General features: G+C 47.3%; 2 protein-coding genes and 1 long non-coding RNA gene across 4 annotated transcripts; all 3 read right to left on the reverse strand.

The window, feature by feature from the left end:
* Window positions 1-2,903: 2,903 nt before the first annotated feature.
* LOC120704490 lies at window positions 2,904-4,573 on the reverse strand. Its single transcript, XR_005687568.1, has 3 exons — window positions 4,387-4,573; window positions 4,172-4,299; window positions 2,904-3,208 (listed from the first exon to the last, which is right to left on the reverse strand). It is a non-coding gene; the product is annotated as an uncharacterized LOC120704490 (long non-coding RNA).
* Window positions 4,574-5,156: 583 nt separating this feature from the next.
* LOC120704486 (probable serine/threonine-protein kinase PBL19) lies at window positions 5,157-8,532 on the reverse strand. Of its 2 annotated transcripts, none has more exons than XM_039988888.1 (5): window positions 8,418-8,532; window positions 7,529-7,897; window positions 6,388-6,651; window positions 6,002-6,124; window positions 5,157-5,862 (listed from the first exon to the last, which is right to left on the reverse strand). In XM_039988888.1, the coding sequence occupies exons 2-5, from the start codon at window positions 7,895-7,897 to the stop codon at window positions 5,443-5,445; spliced, it is 1,176 nt and encodes a 391-aa protein (XP_039844822.1). In that variant the 5' UTR covers window positions 8,418-8,532; the 3' UTR covers window positions 5,157-5,442. The 2 variants fall into 2 exon arrangements, with proteins under 2 accessions (XP_039844822.1, XP_039844821.1); XM_039988887.1 differs by having other exon boundaries at window positions 8,004-8,477.
* A 4,523-nt stretch (window positions 8,533-13,055) lies between these two features.
* On the reverse strand, window positions 13,056-16,442 carry LOC120704487 (novel plant SNARE 11-like). The gene is made up of 10 exons (XM_039988889.1): window positions 16,031-16,442; window positions 15,681-15,773; window positions 15,238-15,331; window positions 15,104-15,141; window positions 14,898-14,986; window positions 14,665-14,744; window positions 14,139-14,195; window positions 13,947-14,039; window positions 13,800-13,874; window positions 13,056-13,507 (listed from the first exon to the last, which is right to left on the reverse strand). Exons 1-10 carry the CDS (start codon window positions 16,102-16,104, stop codon window positions 13,430-13,432), a joined length of 771 nt encoding a protein of 256 aa, XP_039844823.1. The 5' UTR covers window positions 16,105-16,442; the 3' UTR covers window positions 13,056-13,429.
* Window positions 16,443-16,496: the final 54 nt, after the last annotated feature.

Raw genomic sequence — 16,496 nt, forward strand, 5'->3', positions numbered from 1 at the left:
AGTTTGCTTCCTCTCATTTCTCCTCTTTAAGCTTCCGCATTTCATATTGCAACTTGTGTGCCTTTACTTTCTAAGTGTAGTATCTTGCTAGAATTAGCTATAAGTTGCAAAACTCTTTTTGGGATGAGGGTTTCACACTAGAAGAACCATAATTGCACATCTAGATAGATAGTTTTAATTTAAGTTTTTGTGCAAACTAGTTGGAGCTATAGGTTAAGGTTTTAGAGTATCCAATTCATCCCTTCCTCTCTTAAGCTAGAGCATCCGATCACTTTCAGATGACTAATCGTAGAGGCCGTCTATTTCTGTGATAAGAGGCTAAAACAATTCTCTTTTTTTCCTGCTCAAGTGGCGGCAATACAAAAGGCTTTGTATATAATGTGCATCATGTCACATACCTTCGCTTTGCAGCAACCAAAAATGGGAAAGCTGCTGGCAAGTCATTTTTGTCCTTGGAAAAAAGAAAAGCAACAGTCCACAGCGACTAATAAGTAAAAGCCAAGGACCTTGTAAGAACAGATGTGAATGTTTCCCAGTTGCACAGCTTTTCTTTCCCTTGACATCATCCTCTCTGCAGTGATCATTACAGCACCAAAATTTCAGATGTTACGATTTTATTTTTGAAACGAAATCAGCAACTTTGGACCAGGACGATCAAGGTTGAATATGGTGGGCAAATGAGCAGACATGTACGAGCAAGTGGGAGTAACTATCATGGACACCCAAAGCACACCCATTTGCACTACTTTTTCCTGTTTTCCAGGGCCCAAATGTACAACAAAAATCACAGGAAAGCCAAAAATCAGTCACTATACCCAAAGATATATTCTAGTGACTCATGAGTGGAGCCAATGAATGCCCAACACAAAGTACAAAGAAAAGCCAAAACCCTAACTTTAGTGAGCCTTCAATTTCAAGTCGATGCAATGTACGAGAATCTGTCGTGATCGACCATGGATGCTTCGGGGCTGGACTAGAAATTTAATGTGATGTTAACAACTTAACATGCGAATATTGCAATTATATGTCGTGATCGACCATGGCGACCATGGATTCTTCTTAATTGAAAGGCAGAGCTCCTGCTATTGTTGCAAAAAAAAAGGTGGAGATATTCCAATTAACTTCCAAGTGCTGGAGCGTGACAGCAAGAAAAGGGCAAGCAAGTCATGGGCCCTTTTGCTTCCAGACCACCTTGCTCACCACCATGAGAAGGACAAGATGGCCGGCCTATCGAGCTTGGCACAAGTGCTTGCAAGGGGAAGGAGTGAAGGGCGCACATCATCACGAGATGGAGAGGAAGACAGGTGGAAAGGCTCCTTTTCTAATCTTCTGCAAGAAAGTGTGCTAACCTTTTGGTTGGTTTTGCTCCATTACATACCACCTCAACAGAGGGACGTATATGAGAGCTCTCAGAGCTGGTACACCAGTCCCATTCTGAAATTCTACTGTTACGAAATAAAGAAAACAAAAGCAGATCCATCCAACAGACAATATCAATTGGCATGTACATGTAACTCTGCACTCAACTAGGATCATTTTAGAGTATCAAAAGGAAGACAGAACGCTACAGTACTCTGTAGCCGTCTGCGATTCAAGTTTTTAGTCCTGCTGCTCAACCCTCAAGTGAAAGCTGGTAAGTAGCACCTCAGTCAGAGTGGCAGCTTTCAGGCAAGTAAAAGTTGTCTGATTTTGTTCAAAAAGTGCATCTAATCGATTACTGAATTATCCAAGAAGCATAAAGCGAAACTGAGCTTCTGTAGTCAGGAAGGATAACTCGAGGTCTGGTTGGGCGTTCTCGGTGGGCTACGCCAGCCGGTTCACGGAGACACCCACCACCGAGCATCTGGCGACCGTGAAACGAGTGCCAGGCACCATCACCTACGGCTGCTTAGTACACCACCGGTGGAAGACAGGACGTCCACCATGCTTGACAGTCCTCCGCAGGAATGCCCGCCGGCCGCGTCGCCCGAGCTAGGATGACCCGCGCAGACGGCACTCAAGGGGGCGGAGATGGGCGGTCAAGGGCTGGAGATAGGCATCGAAGCGGCAGCGGAGGCCGGCGTGCGAGGATGGGGATGAGAGGGCGGTGGGCGAGCAGGTCGGCGGCGCCGTTTGCGGATCAGCGGAGGAGGCGCGCAGGGTGAAAGTTAAATTTCTATAGCCAAGGACCTGTTTGCAAGTTTGATTTTTGAACCTTAAAAATACAACGAGGGGTGCTATAATAGCCAAGGACCTGTTTGTAAGTTTGATTTTTCTCAGAAGAAAAGATGTTCTCGTAGTCGGCACTTGGACGAGAGCTGCCACGTCTCCGCTACTCCCTGACGCCTCCCATCCCCACCCCTTGCCGGCCGGCCAGCCATCCTGGCTCCCGGCGTCCATCCAGCAGCTAGCCCCTCGAAGGCTCACCGGTCTCTCCCTATCTCTCTAGCTACCCAACTTTTCCTTACCTCTAACGCACCTTTCAGTACAGAAGCAAACGCTCAAATACATGCACATACAGATTCTTGATCCTACCGATCTCTCACTCGCACTTTCTTCCTAGCTTTATTTTCTGGCCTTTGGGAGGGATGGAGGGAGACGATAGGAGAGAAGGGTTTTAATGGAGGAGGAGAAGCTCTTGGTTTGATTAGGAGTGGGGTCGAGTCATGGTGGACCTTGCTACCTTCACCTACCTCGCCGTCCTTCTACCATTACCATGACTCTAAGTACGTTGCTCGTCAAGCTGTAACCACTAACCAGTTGAGTTCAAAAAAAAGAAAAAAAAAAGACTGTAACCAGTTTAAGTGCATTGGACTCTTTCGTCTTTAGGTCCCTGTTTGTGCAGGCAATAACAAAGAAAACAAATTAAAAAAAAAAGCAAAATGGCACCATGGTTTCTTTAGGTTTTCCAGAAGAAGACGTAATGATATGAACTCAATAAACTAACAACGTGAATGAACTAATAATCACATATCAGCAATTCTGCTATACCTGAAGACATCTGCGCAATATATTGTTAATAAGGGAAAGAACGGGTATTCTCGCCACAAATCCAGCGACATCATCTTCCATTTCTTTAAATTCAAAATGCGGCCTGAGTAAAACAAAAACCCACCAAACATAAGTATAGCTGCATCTTACAATCCTTCTCCTTGGCAAACACTTCTAATTGCCAACCAGATCATTATGATGAACACACAATTTTGTTCTTGGCACTGCAGACCTGGATCTGCATTAAAGGAAACCACAGCATCAGTCCATGTAAACCCTTATTAACTCGGTTGGCCTGTGCTATTTGTGTGAGAGAAAACATCACAGCGATATGAACAAGGTTCAACGGACCCTAACATGATGAAAATAAAATACCCTCAGTAACTTCTAGGACTGGGATGCTCATTGTGCTAACACCAGTGCCACAACAATCATCAACAGCAGACACCTTACCACCTTAGTTCTTTGGTTATCTTACATGTTGTTTAGAAGATTGAAGGTTTGTGATCTTAAAACACATGGCTCCAATTACTCCCATGCTTGCCCTAACATTACTGTCCTGCCAAATTCAATTATCCATGTACTCTATGTAGATCTTTTGGTTCAAGAAAAAAAAAACGATGTTATCTTTTACTGCCGGTGGTCTCCTCAGTCCTTGTCTCCTTGAAAACTCTACCAGCCAATCAGTTCAAATCAATGTGAAATCCTATTGCTTGATGGCAACAAATATCAGTTTCCAATCAACCACCAACCATAGCTGATTGGTCACTGCATATCAATGTGGCAGTGAATGCTGCCTAGCATGGCTTGAAAACAGGGCAGTGTGCCAGCCAGAAATTAGTTTCCCAAGGACAACACTGAACTGTCTAGACATCACATTATAGCAAGTTCCTTCATCTGAGTAGTAACATGAAACCATAGGATATGTCTACATCCACACATAGTGTCAAAAAAGAAAAAGAAAAAAATGAGCCACACTCCAGCAGCAAGGATCAATATACTGTCCACTTAACCAAACAGCATCTTTTACTCGTTTTTCATTCTAAATAGATGTTCAAGCTGAATTACACAATTTGGAGGGGGGCAAAAGTAGCAAAACTAGCAGTGGTCGATAAAAGACATCTCCAAGACTGGTTACTCCATGTACCTTACAGGATCCACAAACAAAATTGACCACATTTAGAGTGGGGAAGGAGCATACCATACTATGGCTTGGAATTAGCATCGGGTTCAGAGGAAGTGGTCGAGGTGGTGGTGGACTTGCGGAGGTCGTCTATGATGCCACCAAGCTCTCGCCGCGCGGACTCCCTTCCAAACATGAAGCCATACCTGCAGCAAGAACAACAGGTGTGGGAGATCTAGCATGCTCAGAGCGGGAGTTCGCAGGGGATACTGGATTATATCAGGCTCTGTTACCAGCAGGAGACGGCGGAGAAGACTCCCGCGGCCGCTACCGTCTGCAGCAGCGTCAGCTTCTTCGCCTGCATCGCCCGCCGGGTGGCGACCGCCGCCTCGGGAGGAGGAAGTTGGCCGGGACAGCGGCGGCGCGGCAGTTTGGGAGTGGAGGTGGCGGCCGCCGACGAAGAGGAGGGCTTGCTTGCGGTTTTAGCCAAGCCCACGGCCCATCTATTGAAACGAGGGAGATGCGACCGAGACGAATGGTTGGGCCTTCGGGCTTTTTGCTGGGCTTTTGTATGAGGAGGAGTTTAGGACTAATTTTTTCTAGGATTTTCCCTAATCTATCAAATTTGGGTCCGGTGGATTTGCCTTCAAGAGTCGCGGATTTTTTTTTTTTTTGCTTGCATAAAATTGACTTTTTTTTCAGGCACTTTCTAGGAACATGGTGGCTCCAATTTTGAACTTAGTTGTAGTGAAATGAAGATCAAGAGTTGTTGATCTAGGCATGTTGTATATTGGAGACAGCGGCACTGCATCTTTCTATCTGCTATGGATGGCCATTTAGTTTGTGAATTGGTTAATGAGTTAAACTTCTAATGTAAATTTTATTTTAAGGGTGTAACAGTTTGCTATTCCTTGTAGTAAGCGCAGATTGATTCTTTCTCATGGACAAATTGAAGTCGGAATATTTATTATTATTATTATTATTAACGAAAGAAGAAGAGGTGGAGAAAAGAACACGGTAGCTGTAGAAAAATTGAGTGTTGCAACACTGGACGCCCTACAACTATTTAAATCAATTTTGCATTTGCCTGTTCAATTCATCTGTCTTCATATATGTATAGCCTTTCTGAATCCTGATAGAGAAATTGTCTGTTTTAAACCTGAACATCTTCTATTTTGGTGCGCTTATGGTCTCTATATAATAATAGGGTAATCTTCTATCTTCTATATACACACAAACTTTTTTTCTCTCCTGCTTAATACATGTGTTTGCGAGAGAGAAAAAAAAAACAAACTTGGAATTTGGAAAATCCGGCGCCGGTGTTTCAGCCCCAAACGCAAACGCCGTCGTCACCTCTTGACCGACGGCGGCGGCCTGCCATCGCCTCCTTTCTTGTCGGCGGGCGGCGGCGGGGGCTCCATCTGCAGCACCCGCTCGAGGTCCTCGACGACGTCCCTCATCGCCGGGCGCTCCTTGGGGTTCTTGCCGAGGCACCGGTCGGCGAGCCTGGCCACCTCGCGCGCGGCGGCCAGCGGGTACCGCCCGCCCAGACGCGGGTCCATGATGGCCCGGAACCCGCCGCCGTCCGGCGGGTGCCGCCGCACCCAAGCCAGCAGCTTCTGCTCCTCCGCGGGGCGGCTCCGCTCCAGCGACCGCCGCCCCGTCAGGATCTCGTACAGCACCACGCCGAAGCTCCACACGTCGCTCTTCGTCGTCAGGTGCCCCGTCTCGATGTAGTCCGGCGCCGCGTACCCGTGCGTCCCAACCACCTGAGCCATCGTCCATGATCCACCACCAGCCCAGTCAGTTCAGATCGTCAGATGCAATGCCGGAAACGTCATGGCACTGGCACACAAGCTGCGAACTGCCACAAGTTTTGATTGGCCGGTTGACCACTCGCATACTCACCGCGGTGGAGACGTGCGTTTTGCCTTCGGTCGGCCCCTCCCTTGCCAGGCCAAAATCCGACAGTTTTGGCTTGAATTCGGCGTCGAGAAGAATGTTGGATGCTTTAAAATCCCTGTAGATCACCTGCCACATCAAAAGGCCGTGGATCAGATATTGATCGCTTACTAGTCTATGTGTTCTTAAAAAATTGAGCAGGCAAATTCAGGTAGGAAGGCTGTGTGTGTTAATGCAGTGTTGAACATGGTTCAGTTTGGAGTTTCAGAGAATGTATTTATCCTGCAGACTACAGTTTAATCGGTTCAGTCAGACATTCAGAGAATGCCCTTTTTATTAGCAAAGAGAATGCATTTTTGTTGGGCATGAACTCGTAGACTCATGATCTGAACCTGAACTTCCGGCACTCCTTCATGGAGATAATCCAGGCCCCGTGCAGCGCCTATCATGATCTGCAGCCTCAATCTCCATGAAAGGGGAGGATGAGCTCGGTTGAACAGGTGGTCATCCAAGGTCTTGTTGGGCATGAACTCGTAGACCAGCAGCCTGTGATTGCCTGCTTCTGAATCCACTGCACAGTAGCCGATCAGCTTTACGAGATTCGGGTGCTCAAGAACACCCAGGAATTGGACTTCAGCCAGCCACTGCTTGTGACCCTGAAATCAGGAAAAAAAAACTTTCTAACTGCTATTCCAAAAGATTTTTTTTAAAAAAAAGATGAACCCAATTGTAAAGGAACACAGTTCCATGCTTGAAAATTTTGAATTTCTTCTGTACTAGTAGGATCTAATTATTGTCATGATCAGACTTGGGCTGTGTTTAAAGCGTGATGCTGATCTATATGATTTAATAGGTTGACTTGTGATGCCATCTTGAATAATTTTCACGTGGTTTGTTCTACGATTCCCACGGAAGTTGACATCAGTGGATGTCCTTGTCTAGTTGGTTGGACCAATATTCTCTTAAATCTCTTTGAAGCTGTCCATGCCAATATTTATGTGTTTAAGATTGTCATGAAGCTCGTATTATCTAATGTTTTCACCGCAAACCAACAATCTTCTGAGTTTTGTTTTAGGCCTTGATCCACATGAGGGCACCTAAAGTCTCAATGATGTTGTTACTTCTCGGCAGTTTGTGGACGCAAAGTAAACAGTGAAAATCTGTAACCAGAAATGACAAATCCTTGTATTTATACACCAGCTTGTGGTCTTGAGAAATGACAACAGGACTTGTGGACAACAGCTCTTGAAGAGTGAAAAATCTGATGACACTTCCCAATTCATTTTTACAAGATGAGGTCTGAATCACTGTAAATTTCTAAGGATTCCATCCAAATATTACACAGATACTCTGCCGCCGTGTGATAAAATACTATGATTAATCTAATCGTTACAGAATTCAAGCTTTCTGATGAACAAATCCGATATGGCATTACAAATCTAATCCCAAAATGCAGCATGGCATGAATAATTTTGGGGGAGAAAAAGAGGAGGAAAAGGAGAGAATATAGGAGATGCGAGGAAGCAAACTGACCTGAAGGCTGCGCTGGTTGAGGCGCTTGACGGCGAGGACGACGCGGCCGCCGCCGGCGGAGCGGAAGAAGGCGCGGTAGACGGAGCCGAAGCCCCCCTCGCCGACCTTGAGCGCGCGGCTGAAGCCGTTGGTGGCGCTCTGGAGCTCGTCGAGGTCGAACACCCGCAGCCGCTGCGCGCCCCGCTCCTCGGACAGCTCCTGGATGCTCCTGGTGGGCGTGGACGCCGATGCGGACGAGGCCTTGCTCCTCTGCCCGACGCCACCGGAGGAGTCGGACGCCGGGGGCGACTTGGCCGGCGCCGTCTTGGCGCCGGGGGCCGGCTGGCTCTTGGACCTGCCCTTGCCGCTCCTGAAGGCGAAGCACCCCATCTGGTGACAGGAACGACGGCAACAGATTAAGCCGGAGAAGAGAGGAGCATGCAAATTTCATCAAGAGAAAGGGAGGGGGGGTGGAGAAGCGAGTCGCTGGCTGTACCGGTGAGAAATCGTTGAAAAATGCGAGAGCTTCACCTAATTCAACAGACCGTGAAGAGGATAGACGAAGAACTGCGAAAAAAGAGGGGATTTTGGGGGTGGGAGGAAGAACAAATGCTATGGTTGCCCATGGGAGAGGAACAAGAGCATGTCGATTGGAGCCAGCAGGGAGCCCTGTCTATCGAAGCCCATAGCAGAGGAGACACGAGGATGGAAAGGAAGGGGCTGAATCAGAAGGAGGCAGAGCAGGCGAAGGGGATTAGCCGATTAGGGAAGAAGGAAGCGGCAGCCCGGGAGGTAGCTAGCCAGACCTGTGGATTGAACGGGAAGGAAGAAGCTTTTGCTTTGACGAACAAGGCAACAAACCGGCAGGTGCAAGGAAATGAGTTCTGCACACACGTGGTGGCATTCATACCTCGTCGTCGGCCGGGCCTCGTGGCTTGGGGATCGGATGGGATGGGATGCGCTCCTCCTCCCTTCCCGCCGCGCTGGCCAAGATATATATGCACGCGCGCGCACCGCCACACGGCGGACGGTCACACCAGTGTGCAGTCCAAGGAAGGGACAGTCAGTGATTTTTTTTCTTGTTCTTTCTGCAATTTCACAGAGTGCTGTTCATTCCCTAGAGACATTTTTTTAAGACCCTATCATCAAAAGAAATTTTACCATTCAAAGTATCAAATAAAATTTATTTATAAATATTTTTTTGACAGATGAGTGCTAATTTGTGAGACGAATCTAATGGGTCTAATTAATTCATAATTTGCTATAATGATCATTTGTTAATTATGAATTAATATATCTTGTTAGATTTGTCTCGCGGTTTAGCCCCAGGATTCTGTAATTAGTTTTGTAATTAGACTTCATTTAATACTTTTAAATATTAAGATTCTTTTTGATGTGATATGATTTAAAGTTTAGCCCGTAAAATCAAACAAGAGTGACTTTTGGGAATTCCGTGCCTTTTTTTCCGGTGCCAATAAAACAAATTGACTGGTAGAAGAAGAATGGCTGCCCAAGACGAAAAAGAAGAGGTTTAGCTATCTTAATTGAGCTGGGTGTATCAAGCATGTTTATCCCTGCTTCCTTCTTCAAGCAAAATTTTTGCTTGGTCAAAAAATGCAAAAGCTTGGCTGTTGGTGGTTAGCACTTCTGCTTCCTTTTTTTTTTCCTCCCCCGGCGAAGCCGTCAAAACAAAGTTGCTGCTGCGATTTGAAAGCCGCGGCCATGCAACAAAAAGTGGCGGGTGGCATGCCAACGAAACAAAAAGGGGTCATCAAGTGGACGTCATCAGGATTTACGATTCTGGTGTCGGTAAGAAAGCAGACTCGATCTCTCAGCACTCTGATTATAACGTCCCGTCTCCCTCAGGCCGGACTCGTTTACATCTGTCAGTTTAACTAAAACACAGACTATCCTTACAGACCAATACATATCTTTTCTGCACCCTCACTTGTGCGCACCCGGTAATAACTTTCCGGTCAGTCACCCATCCCCAATTTGCTCCGGGCCAAGCACGCTTAACCTCAGAGTTTTTTGGAGACCGGCTTCCGAAAAAGAAATTGCAACTTGTTGGTATGAGTATCCTATTAAACCCTGGACCAAGGTGTCACACTGATCCACTGAGGAGACGCCGCTTGGTCTCTCGCGTCGCTCTCGCGTGGGCGGCGCGGGCGACCGACCAAACCCAGCCGCCGCCGCCGCCCTCCCTACCGCTCCCTCCTGCCGCGCCGCCGCCTGAACGGGTCGCCGGCGTCTCGTGCGGCCCATAGTGAGGGCGGCGGCGTGGCTTCTCCCCTCCTCTCCGGCGAATCTGCGCGGGCGCGACCGTCTGGGCTCCCGGAGTCTGCTCGTCGGCGTGGGTCACCCCTCGCGGCGGCGGAGGCAGCTGCTCCCAGATCCGGCACCGTCCCGGACGGATCTGGTGGCTACGCGATGGGGGCGCGCCGTGGTGCGTGGGGGACGGCGGCCGAAACAGGGTGGTGGCGGCGGCGGCCGGTGCGGGATGGTGCAAGGGGAGCGACTGCGGCCGGAAGCTGCCGGCTCTGCCTATTCTGGCCATGGTGGTCTGGAGATGGTGGGGCTAGGCACCTTCTGCGCGCGGGCGACGGGTGCTGCGACAAGTTGGCAGTTACTCCCCTTCTCCTTCTCGACGGCGACACTGGTACAGCGCCACCATGGTGGTGGGGGCGGGGCTAGCAGGTGCTTGCTGGTGGTGCCGAGGTGGTACTTCGGGCGGGGTCGGGCTTCTTCCAGTAGAGGCATTGCCGATGCGGCGGGGAGCAGGCTACTGGCATGGCCGAGAGCGTGCGGCAGGCATGGTGTTGAGCCGGGTGAAAGCCTCCACTGGCACTTTGTCGGTGGCGATGGTGGCGGCGCCCTTGGGGCGTCGCTTTTCCTGCGGGGGGCATCATTGTGAGTCACCATGTCCCTGCAGCACGAGGGTCTCAGAGTGAAAACTTTGTCCTTATGTGAACGTGCGTCGACGACGCCATTGGCGTCGCGCCCTCCTTGGAGGCGCCGTATTTGGAGACCCAGCTCGGCTTTGTGGCAGTGGTGGTGGTCGGTTGGTGGTGTTGTCCGTGCGCAGCGGCAGAGGAGGCACACGATCCGTGTTGGCGGGGCGATGCAGAGGGCCCATTGGTGTTGGTAGCCTTGGGCTGGTGCGTACGGGGCGGTGGTGACCCTGGTGACGGCATGACAGAGGTGTTGCTCTTTTTTGTGGCTTCGGTGGCAAGAATCCTCGGAGCAGTGTCCAGTGTGGCGGGCGGCAAGGTCCCCGTGCACTTTAAGGTGGTTGTCTCTGAGGAGTACGAGGCGGTGGAAGAGGAGAGAGGCCCCACGCATTGAGCGTTCAAGATGTCTGTGTCGATGCCACGACGAGAGTGTTCTGCCAAAGCAAGACTGGAGCTAGGAGATCGACGGTTGTGTGTGCGGCTTGAGGACGACCACCCGTGGTGGAGTTGTTCGAATTGTCGCTCAAAATTGCAGCGGGGCGCAGCATTTGGCGTGGCACAACGTTGGTGACGACGGCGCAGTTCGCGGTGGCTTACTTTCGGCTACTCTCCCAGGTTGTGGTGGTGTAATGCTATGTGGTGTGCATTTGTTTGCGTACATTGTCTATGTGGTGATGGTGTTTGCCTCGGCACGTGATGTACCTTTGCTTCTTTTTTTTAAATGACAGAGTAGTACTCCTGCTGTCTTTAAAAAAAATCTCTCAGCACCCTGATCATCCGCGGGATCGAAACCGGCCAAGGAACGGCGCCGTCACGTGGTCAAGCTTTCGACTACTTTCATGGGATGAGAATGAGATAGCAGGCCGTGGTCCTATGTGGCACCAACTTCATGGCAGCTTACGAACCCACGTTGACATGCGGTGCATGTTTCATTGCCACGTGGTCGGTTTTTCTTTTTTTTTTTGGCGAAACCATCTCTAGCAAGGTTAGCAAAAAGTTTTTTTTTTTTAGTTTTGTGCATCCTCCGTTGAGAACTTTTAATTGGGTGTGGATATGACTATTATTGTCCTATGCGACGAGTTTTTAAAAAAATTTATGCATGAAGCATCTTTAGCATCTTCTCATGGTAAGTGCTAAGTATAGGACGAGTACTGTGGTGGTTGATGGGGGCCAAACCAAACGATGAAATCGACAGCCACAACAAATGTTCGGAGGGTTTATTAGGAATATTTTTTTTATAAACAAAAACAAAAGGGTACAGGAAGGAATCTGAAAAACACAAAAACTTGGATGCTGTAAAAGAGTGACTCTAGCTAAGTATCTGAAACCCCATTAACTTGCAGCCGAGTTTCCGCTCTCCTTTTTTTTTCTCTCAGGTGATGCTGAATTCTGAGGTCACATCCAACTAATTTGCTAGCTGAATTTCCCTGGACTACATTGCAGACAAGACTAGCCCAGTCCTGTTGCCATGGTGATCGAAAGCGTATAGTCGTGCCACGGCATTTCCACGCTCACGCGTTTGAGAGTCCTCTGGTACGTACCCCCGTGCAAGTTGCAGCAAAGCCCATGCCGGTGGCGCCCACAGTCTCCGTGGCGAATTAACCGGTTTTGACTTGGATGGGAATCTGTCCAACCCAGTACAATCTCCATGCACCCAATCACTTGATGATGAGGTGGCTTGCAGGCTTGGAGAAAGAACAAGACAAGAGTGACATTCAGATGCTTCCCCGTCCTAAGCTCACTGACAGCCAGGGTTTTCCATTCTGTTTCTTCAGACAGGTCACTGTCGCACCCATGACGACCTGCTTTTCCTTGCTTCCTGTAAAACAGGTTCAGAGCAAGTGGTAGAGCTGTGAGTGCGAGTGAGCTCATTCGTACCGGAAGCAGCAAGAGAACACATCGGACTGAGAGAGGAGACTTGTTTAGTGGGAAGACTAGTGGTAGAGGTGCGGAATTAAAAGTGGTAAAGTGGTCAAAGACGAAGAAGAATAGGTGACCCGGCCTTTTTTCAGGGTGAAAGAATATTACTGATGGCCAGAGACAGATGAGCCGACAGACATGTTGACCTGTGGTCTTGTGCTGCCTGCTAATCCAACGATGTGGTGGGTGATTAGGCAGGGAATCAAGTGAAGTGGGCCACCGACTAAACAAGGGGTGTGCAATGGAATGGAGATCGCGTGCAGAGTGGGTTCCAACGAGGACGACGACTGAGCGGAGCTCCCCTTCAAAGGTTGGCACCTTTCTCCACGTCCTTTGTCTTGTTTCCTTCTTCCCAGTCCCCCCCCCTGGATAAACTGTGCAGACGATAGTTGTAGGCGAGTCCACCTGGACTTTGGATCATACAAGTACAGATCTAGGTACCTTCTAATATACAGCTTACACCGTGTATGAGCAAGAATTGCCAGCTGCTGCCAACCAAATTTGGAGGCTAGAAGCCTAGAAGCCTTTGACAGGAAAATGATTTACAATGCTTTTCACATGCCTTATCCAAAAAAAAAATCTTTTTCACTTTAAAGGGCCAACAGGGGGGAAGAAGAGGGGCATGATGCAAGACCAAAGCCATCATGATTCTTGAGCAAGCCTTGAGCTCAGCCACATCACTAAACTATCCAGATATTACATCACAAGATAGTATACACCTCAAGTGGGTATTTCTGCTTGCAGAGCAGCAATTCAGGTATGCATTGTCTGCATAATCCATATGATCTTGGTTTTATAGGACTGGTAACTTGTGTACAGATGTGAAGGTTACAGAGAACATGGTTCAGAGCTGGTTCTCGCAAAACATAAAAGGCCTGCCAGAAGAATAAGAGAACATACACATACTGTGCCCGCCAGATTGCATCCCATGAGATAGAATTACAACACTATGCCACATGACGGGAGTGGCGTCTCGAAGACAGTAGATACAACAGACTTCCCAAGGAGCCTCATCATTTTTTTACACAAGTATGGAATTATCACTTGTCTTCTATCTCAACAGCCTCCTGCTTACAGGTGGTGCAAGTCCTGGGATGTTGGGAATATCCTTGTTGTGTGGGTTTACAATCTGCCAATGGAACAGTATGAACATCATTCAGCAATAGTCACTATAACCAAATAAGCCTGAAAATCTTGTGTGCATTTTTTCTGTTGTCATATACGATTTTTTTATTGGCTATTTGATTTATTTCATATATGACTTATTTCTTAACCTGAAAATCATGTAAAGGAGGCCTCTACTTGTAGAATTTCCATGTCATTTTGGGTCGAGTACGTCAGGATATCGGATAGATATGTAATACGCCAATTAATACACTAACAGTTTAGTGAGCAAATCTCTGAAGAACCTGAGCGCTCACCTTAACAACAATTACTGCTATGACTCCAGCAACAATGAGAAAAAGCATGGCCATGATGCAGCGATCAGTTGCAACCTAATTTAAAAGAAGTGAGATAGATGAGAACTCCAAATAAAATGAAAAACTGGTGTTGTGAGATAAACTTACCTGTCTACCGATTTCTTTCACCAATTGAGATGCCTTTTTAATGGAGAAATGGATGGAGTCCAGCTCATTAATAACTCTGCTCATTTGCTCGGTCTGATGAAGATGAAATAACCAAAAGTGACTATTCTAACCCTAATCGAACGGTATAACACAACAATTGGCTGCTTTCAATACATAAGAAAAGCGACTTGCCTGAGCTTTCAAGGCAGCTGCAGTTTCTGTGCCTACATTAATTGTCTCTTGGACAGTCTACAAAATAGACAAAAAAATCAACATCAAGAAGCAATAAAATGAATGCTGCTTCTATGAGGGCATGAGCACAGCAATTGTTCTTTAGAAGCTAAAATCATTGAGACATTGATATATTAGGACTTCAGCAGTAGACTCAATTCCAAACTTAGAACAGAGTGCCAATTCTTGAGTAAAAAAGGCTTCTATATTTTTATACATAACAGCTTCATACAAGAACGTTTCCTCGTCTTCAAAAAAAAGGAAAAGGAAAGATGAAGAGGGGAAACACAGCAATGTCAGCATCTTAGCATCAAAATGAGAAACAAAGATCTTAATAGGATCATATAGGGATGAAGAATATATCTCACTGAGCGCAGATTTCTCAACTTATTAATGTAAGAATGAAAAATCAGCAGGTGTCCTAAGAACATAATGGTAGAAGCTTAGATGTAGGTCATAAAAAAGCACTGCCACAGGAGAAATTAACCTGTTTAGATCGTGCGATAGCTTGATCAGTTCCATCCATTAGTTGATTGCCTTGATCCATTAACTGCTGGTTTGTCATATCTGAGGGGGGAAAGAAAAAGGCTCAGTATATCCAATCCAGTGATGTCAGAGGTTTGTTTCTTTCAAAGCTTTCAATCGAATATTTCCTTAGTTTTTTAACATAAAAGAGATCATACTATGTGCACCTATAGGGCTTGTGACATTGTCACTTACTTGATGCTAACAGGACATTTTCTTCACCATAGTCATCTTCAACACTAGGACCATCAAAAAGATCAATTCGTTTGTTTTCACTTGCATATCTGCAATCCAAATGATCTTTGATGTAAGTATCATGAAATGTTACCAAAACTAGAGATGCATTCTTCAAAGTTTATAAGAAACATAATTAAGATGCAGTGACATGGGTCAACACTCACTGTTTCTTAAGAGCAACATAAGAGTTTAATTCTTTGATCTGCAAAACAAGACAAATTCTCGTTTAGTGAAAGTTAGAGGATCAGACCAAGGTGTATAAATTCACATAGATCGGAACAATGTACAGTAATAATACCATTGACTGTTTTCTGTCATGCAGCATTTTTGCTGTCTCCGGATCCGTACGCCCTACCTCATCTTTGCTAACTCGCTCAAAGTCTTTGATAAGTCTAGAACCACATAAAGAGAGCAAACTGTCAGTTTTCATGGAGCTACTGTACAACATCAGAATTAAGAAACCAGATATCTGTTTTCCTACAAACTATAGTTTGGCCCCCCATTACTGTGATTCAAAATACAGAAATTGCAGAGATACATCAACAGCAGAAATACTGGAACCAGATAGAGAAAAAACACTAAATTGATGTGGGTGTGGTGTAAGTAGTACCGCACTTCCACTTCTCTACTTCATGCCAACCAAGGTGTTTGTGTTTAACCTTTCTATCTGCCATATTCTATTTTTGGGATGTTTCTAAAAGCTACATAGTACAGAAAGGGGAGTGAAAGAGACTGAGTAACCTTTTGCAATCTCGCATCTTATCAGTAAGCTCCTCAAGCTGCCTGCTGCGGCGGTTGGGATCCTTGATCTTGTCCAGCTTCTGAAACCCATTCCTGCAGACAAATTAAGCAACAAATCAGTTCACTCACATTATGCTACCTTACTACAAACATCAAGTTGCAGACGCGCAGACATCAGGAAAAAGAACGAATTTTTCCCCCTCTAAAGGTCTATAACTTGATCTCCAAACTTGTGCTCCGCTCCCGAAATCGCAGCAAGCAAACTGACTGAGATCTAACGAGCATTCTTGGACAACATGAGCAAACTACAAGCAACCAAAATCGCAGCAAGTCGAATTGTTTGAGCTTACTGCAATGCTCGGAGGATATCGCCGATCTGTCCGTCGATCTCGGCCAGCTCCTCGTTGACCGACGCCAAATCCATGTCCTCCTCCTTCTGGGCAACTGCACCAGCAACCGAGCCCCACAGGGGAAAGCGAAATCCAAACAGAAAGCAGGATCAGGCACCCCGTCCCCTCGAGGTACCAGCCAAACCCCACGAGAGCTGGATCGATGGGGCCGGCGGCGGCAGGGACCCCAATGCAGGTTAGGTGGTGAGCCCTGGTTGGATTCGCCGGGCGCAGATCGAGAGGGGTCGATCCCGCGCCCGGGATGGGGGAGGCGGAGGCGGAGGCGCGCGGTGTGGTCTCCGACAGGGCCTGTCGGAGGCACGCCGCTCTTTGCTTGACCTTTTTGTTTGGTTTTGCTTTCGCTTCACGGAGGATCTTCCTCGTTGGATACTTGGGCCCTAGTTCCCACCCCGCCGTATAAAAACCG

This window comes from Panicum virgatum, chromosome 4K (assembly GCF_016808335.1).
Source record: "Panicum virgatum strain AP13 chromosome 4K, P.virgatum_v5, whole genome shotgun sequence".
Lineage (NCBI taxonomy): Eukaryota > Viridiplantae > Streptophyta > Magnoliopsida > Poales > Poaceae > Panicum > Panicum virgatum.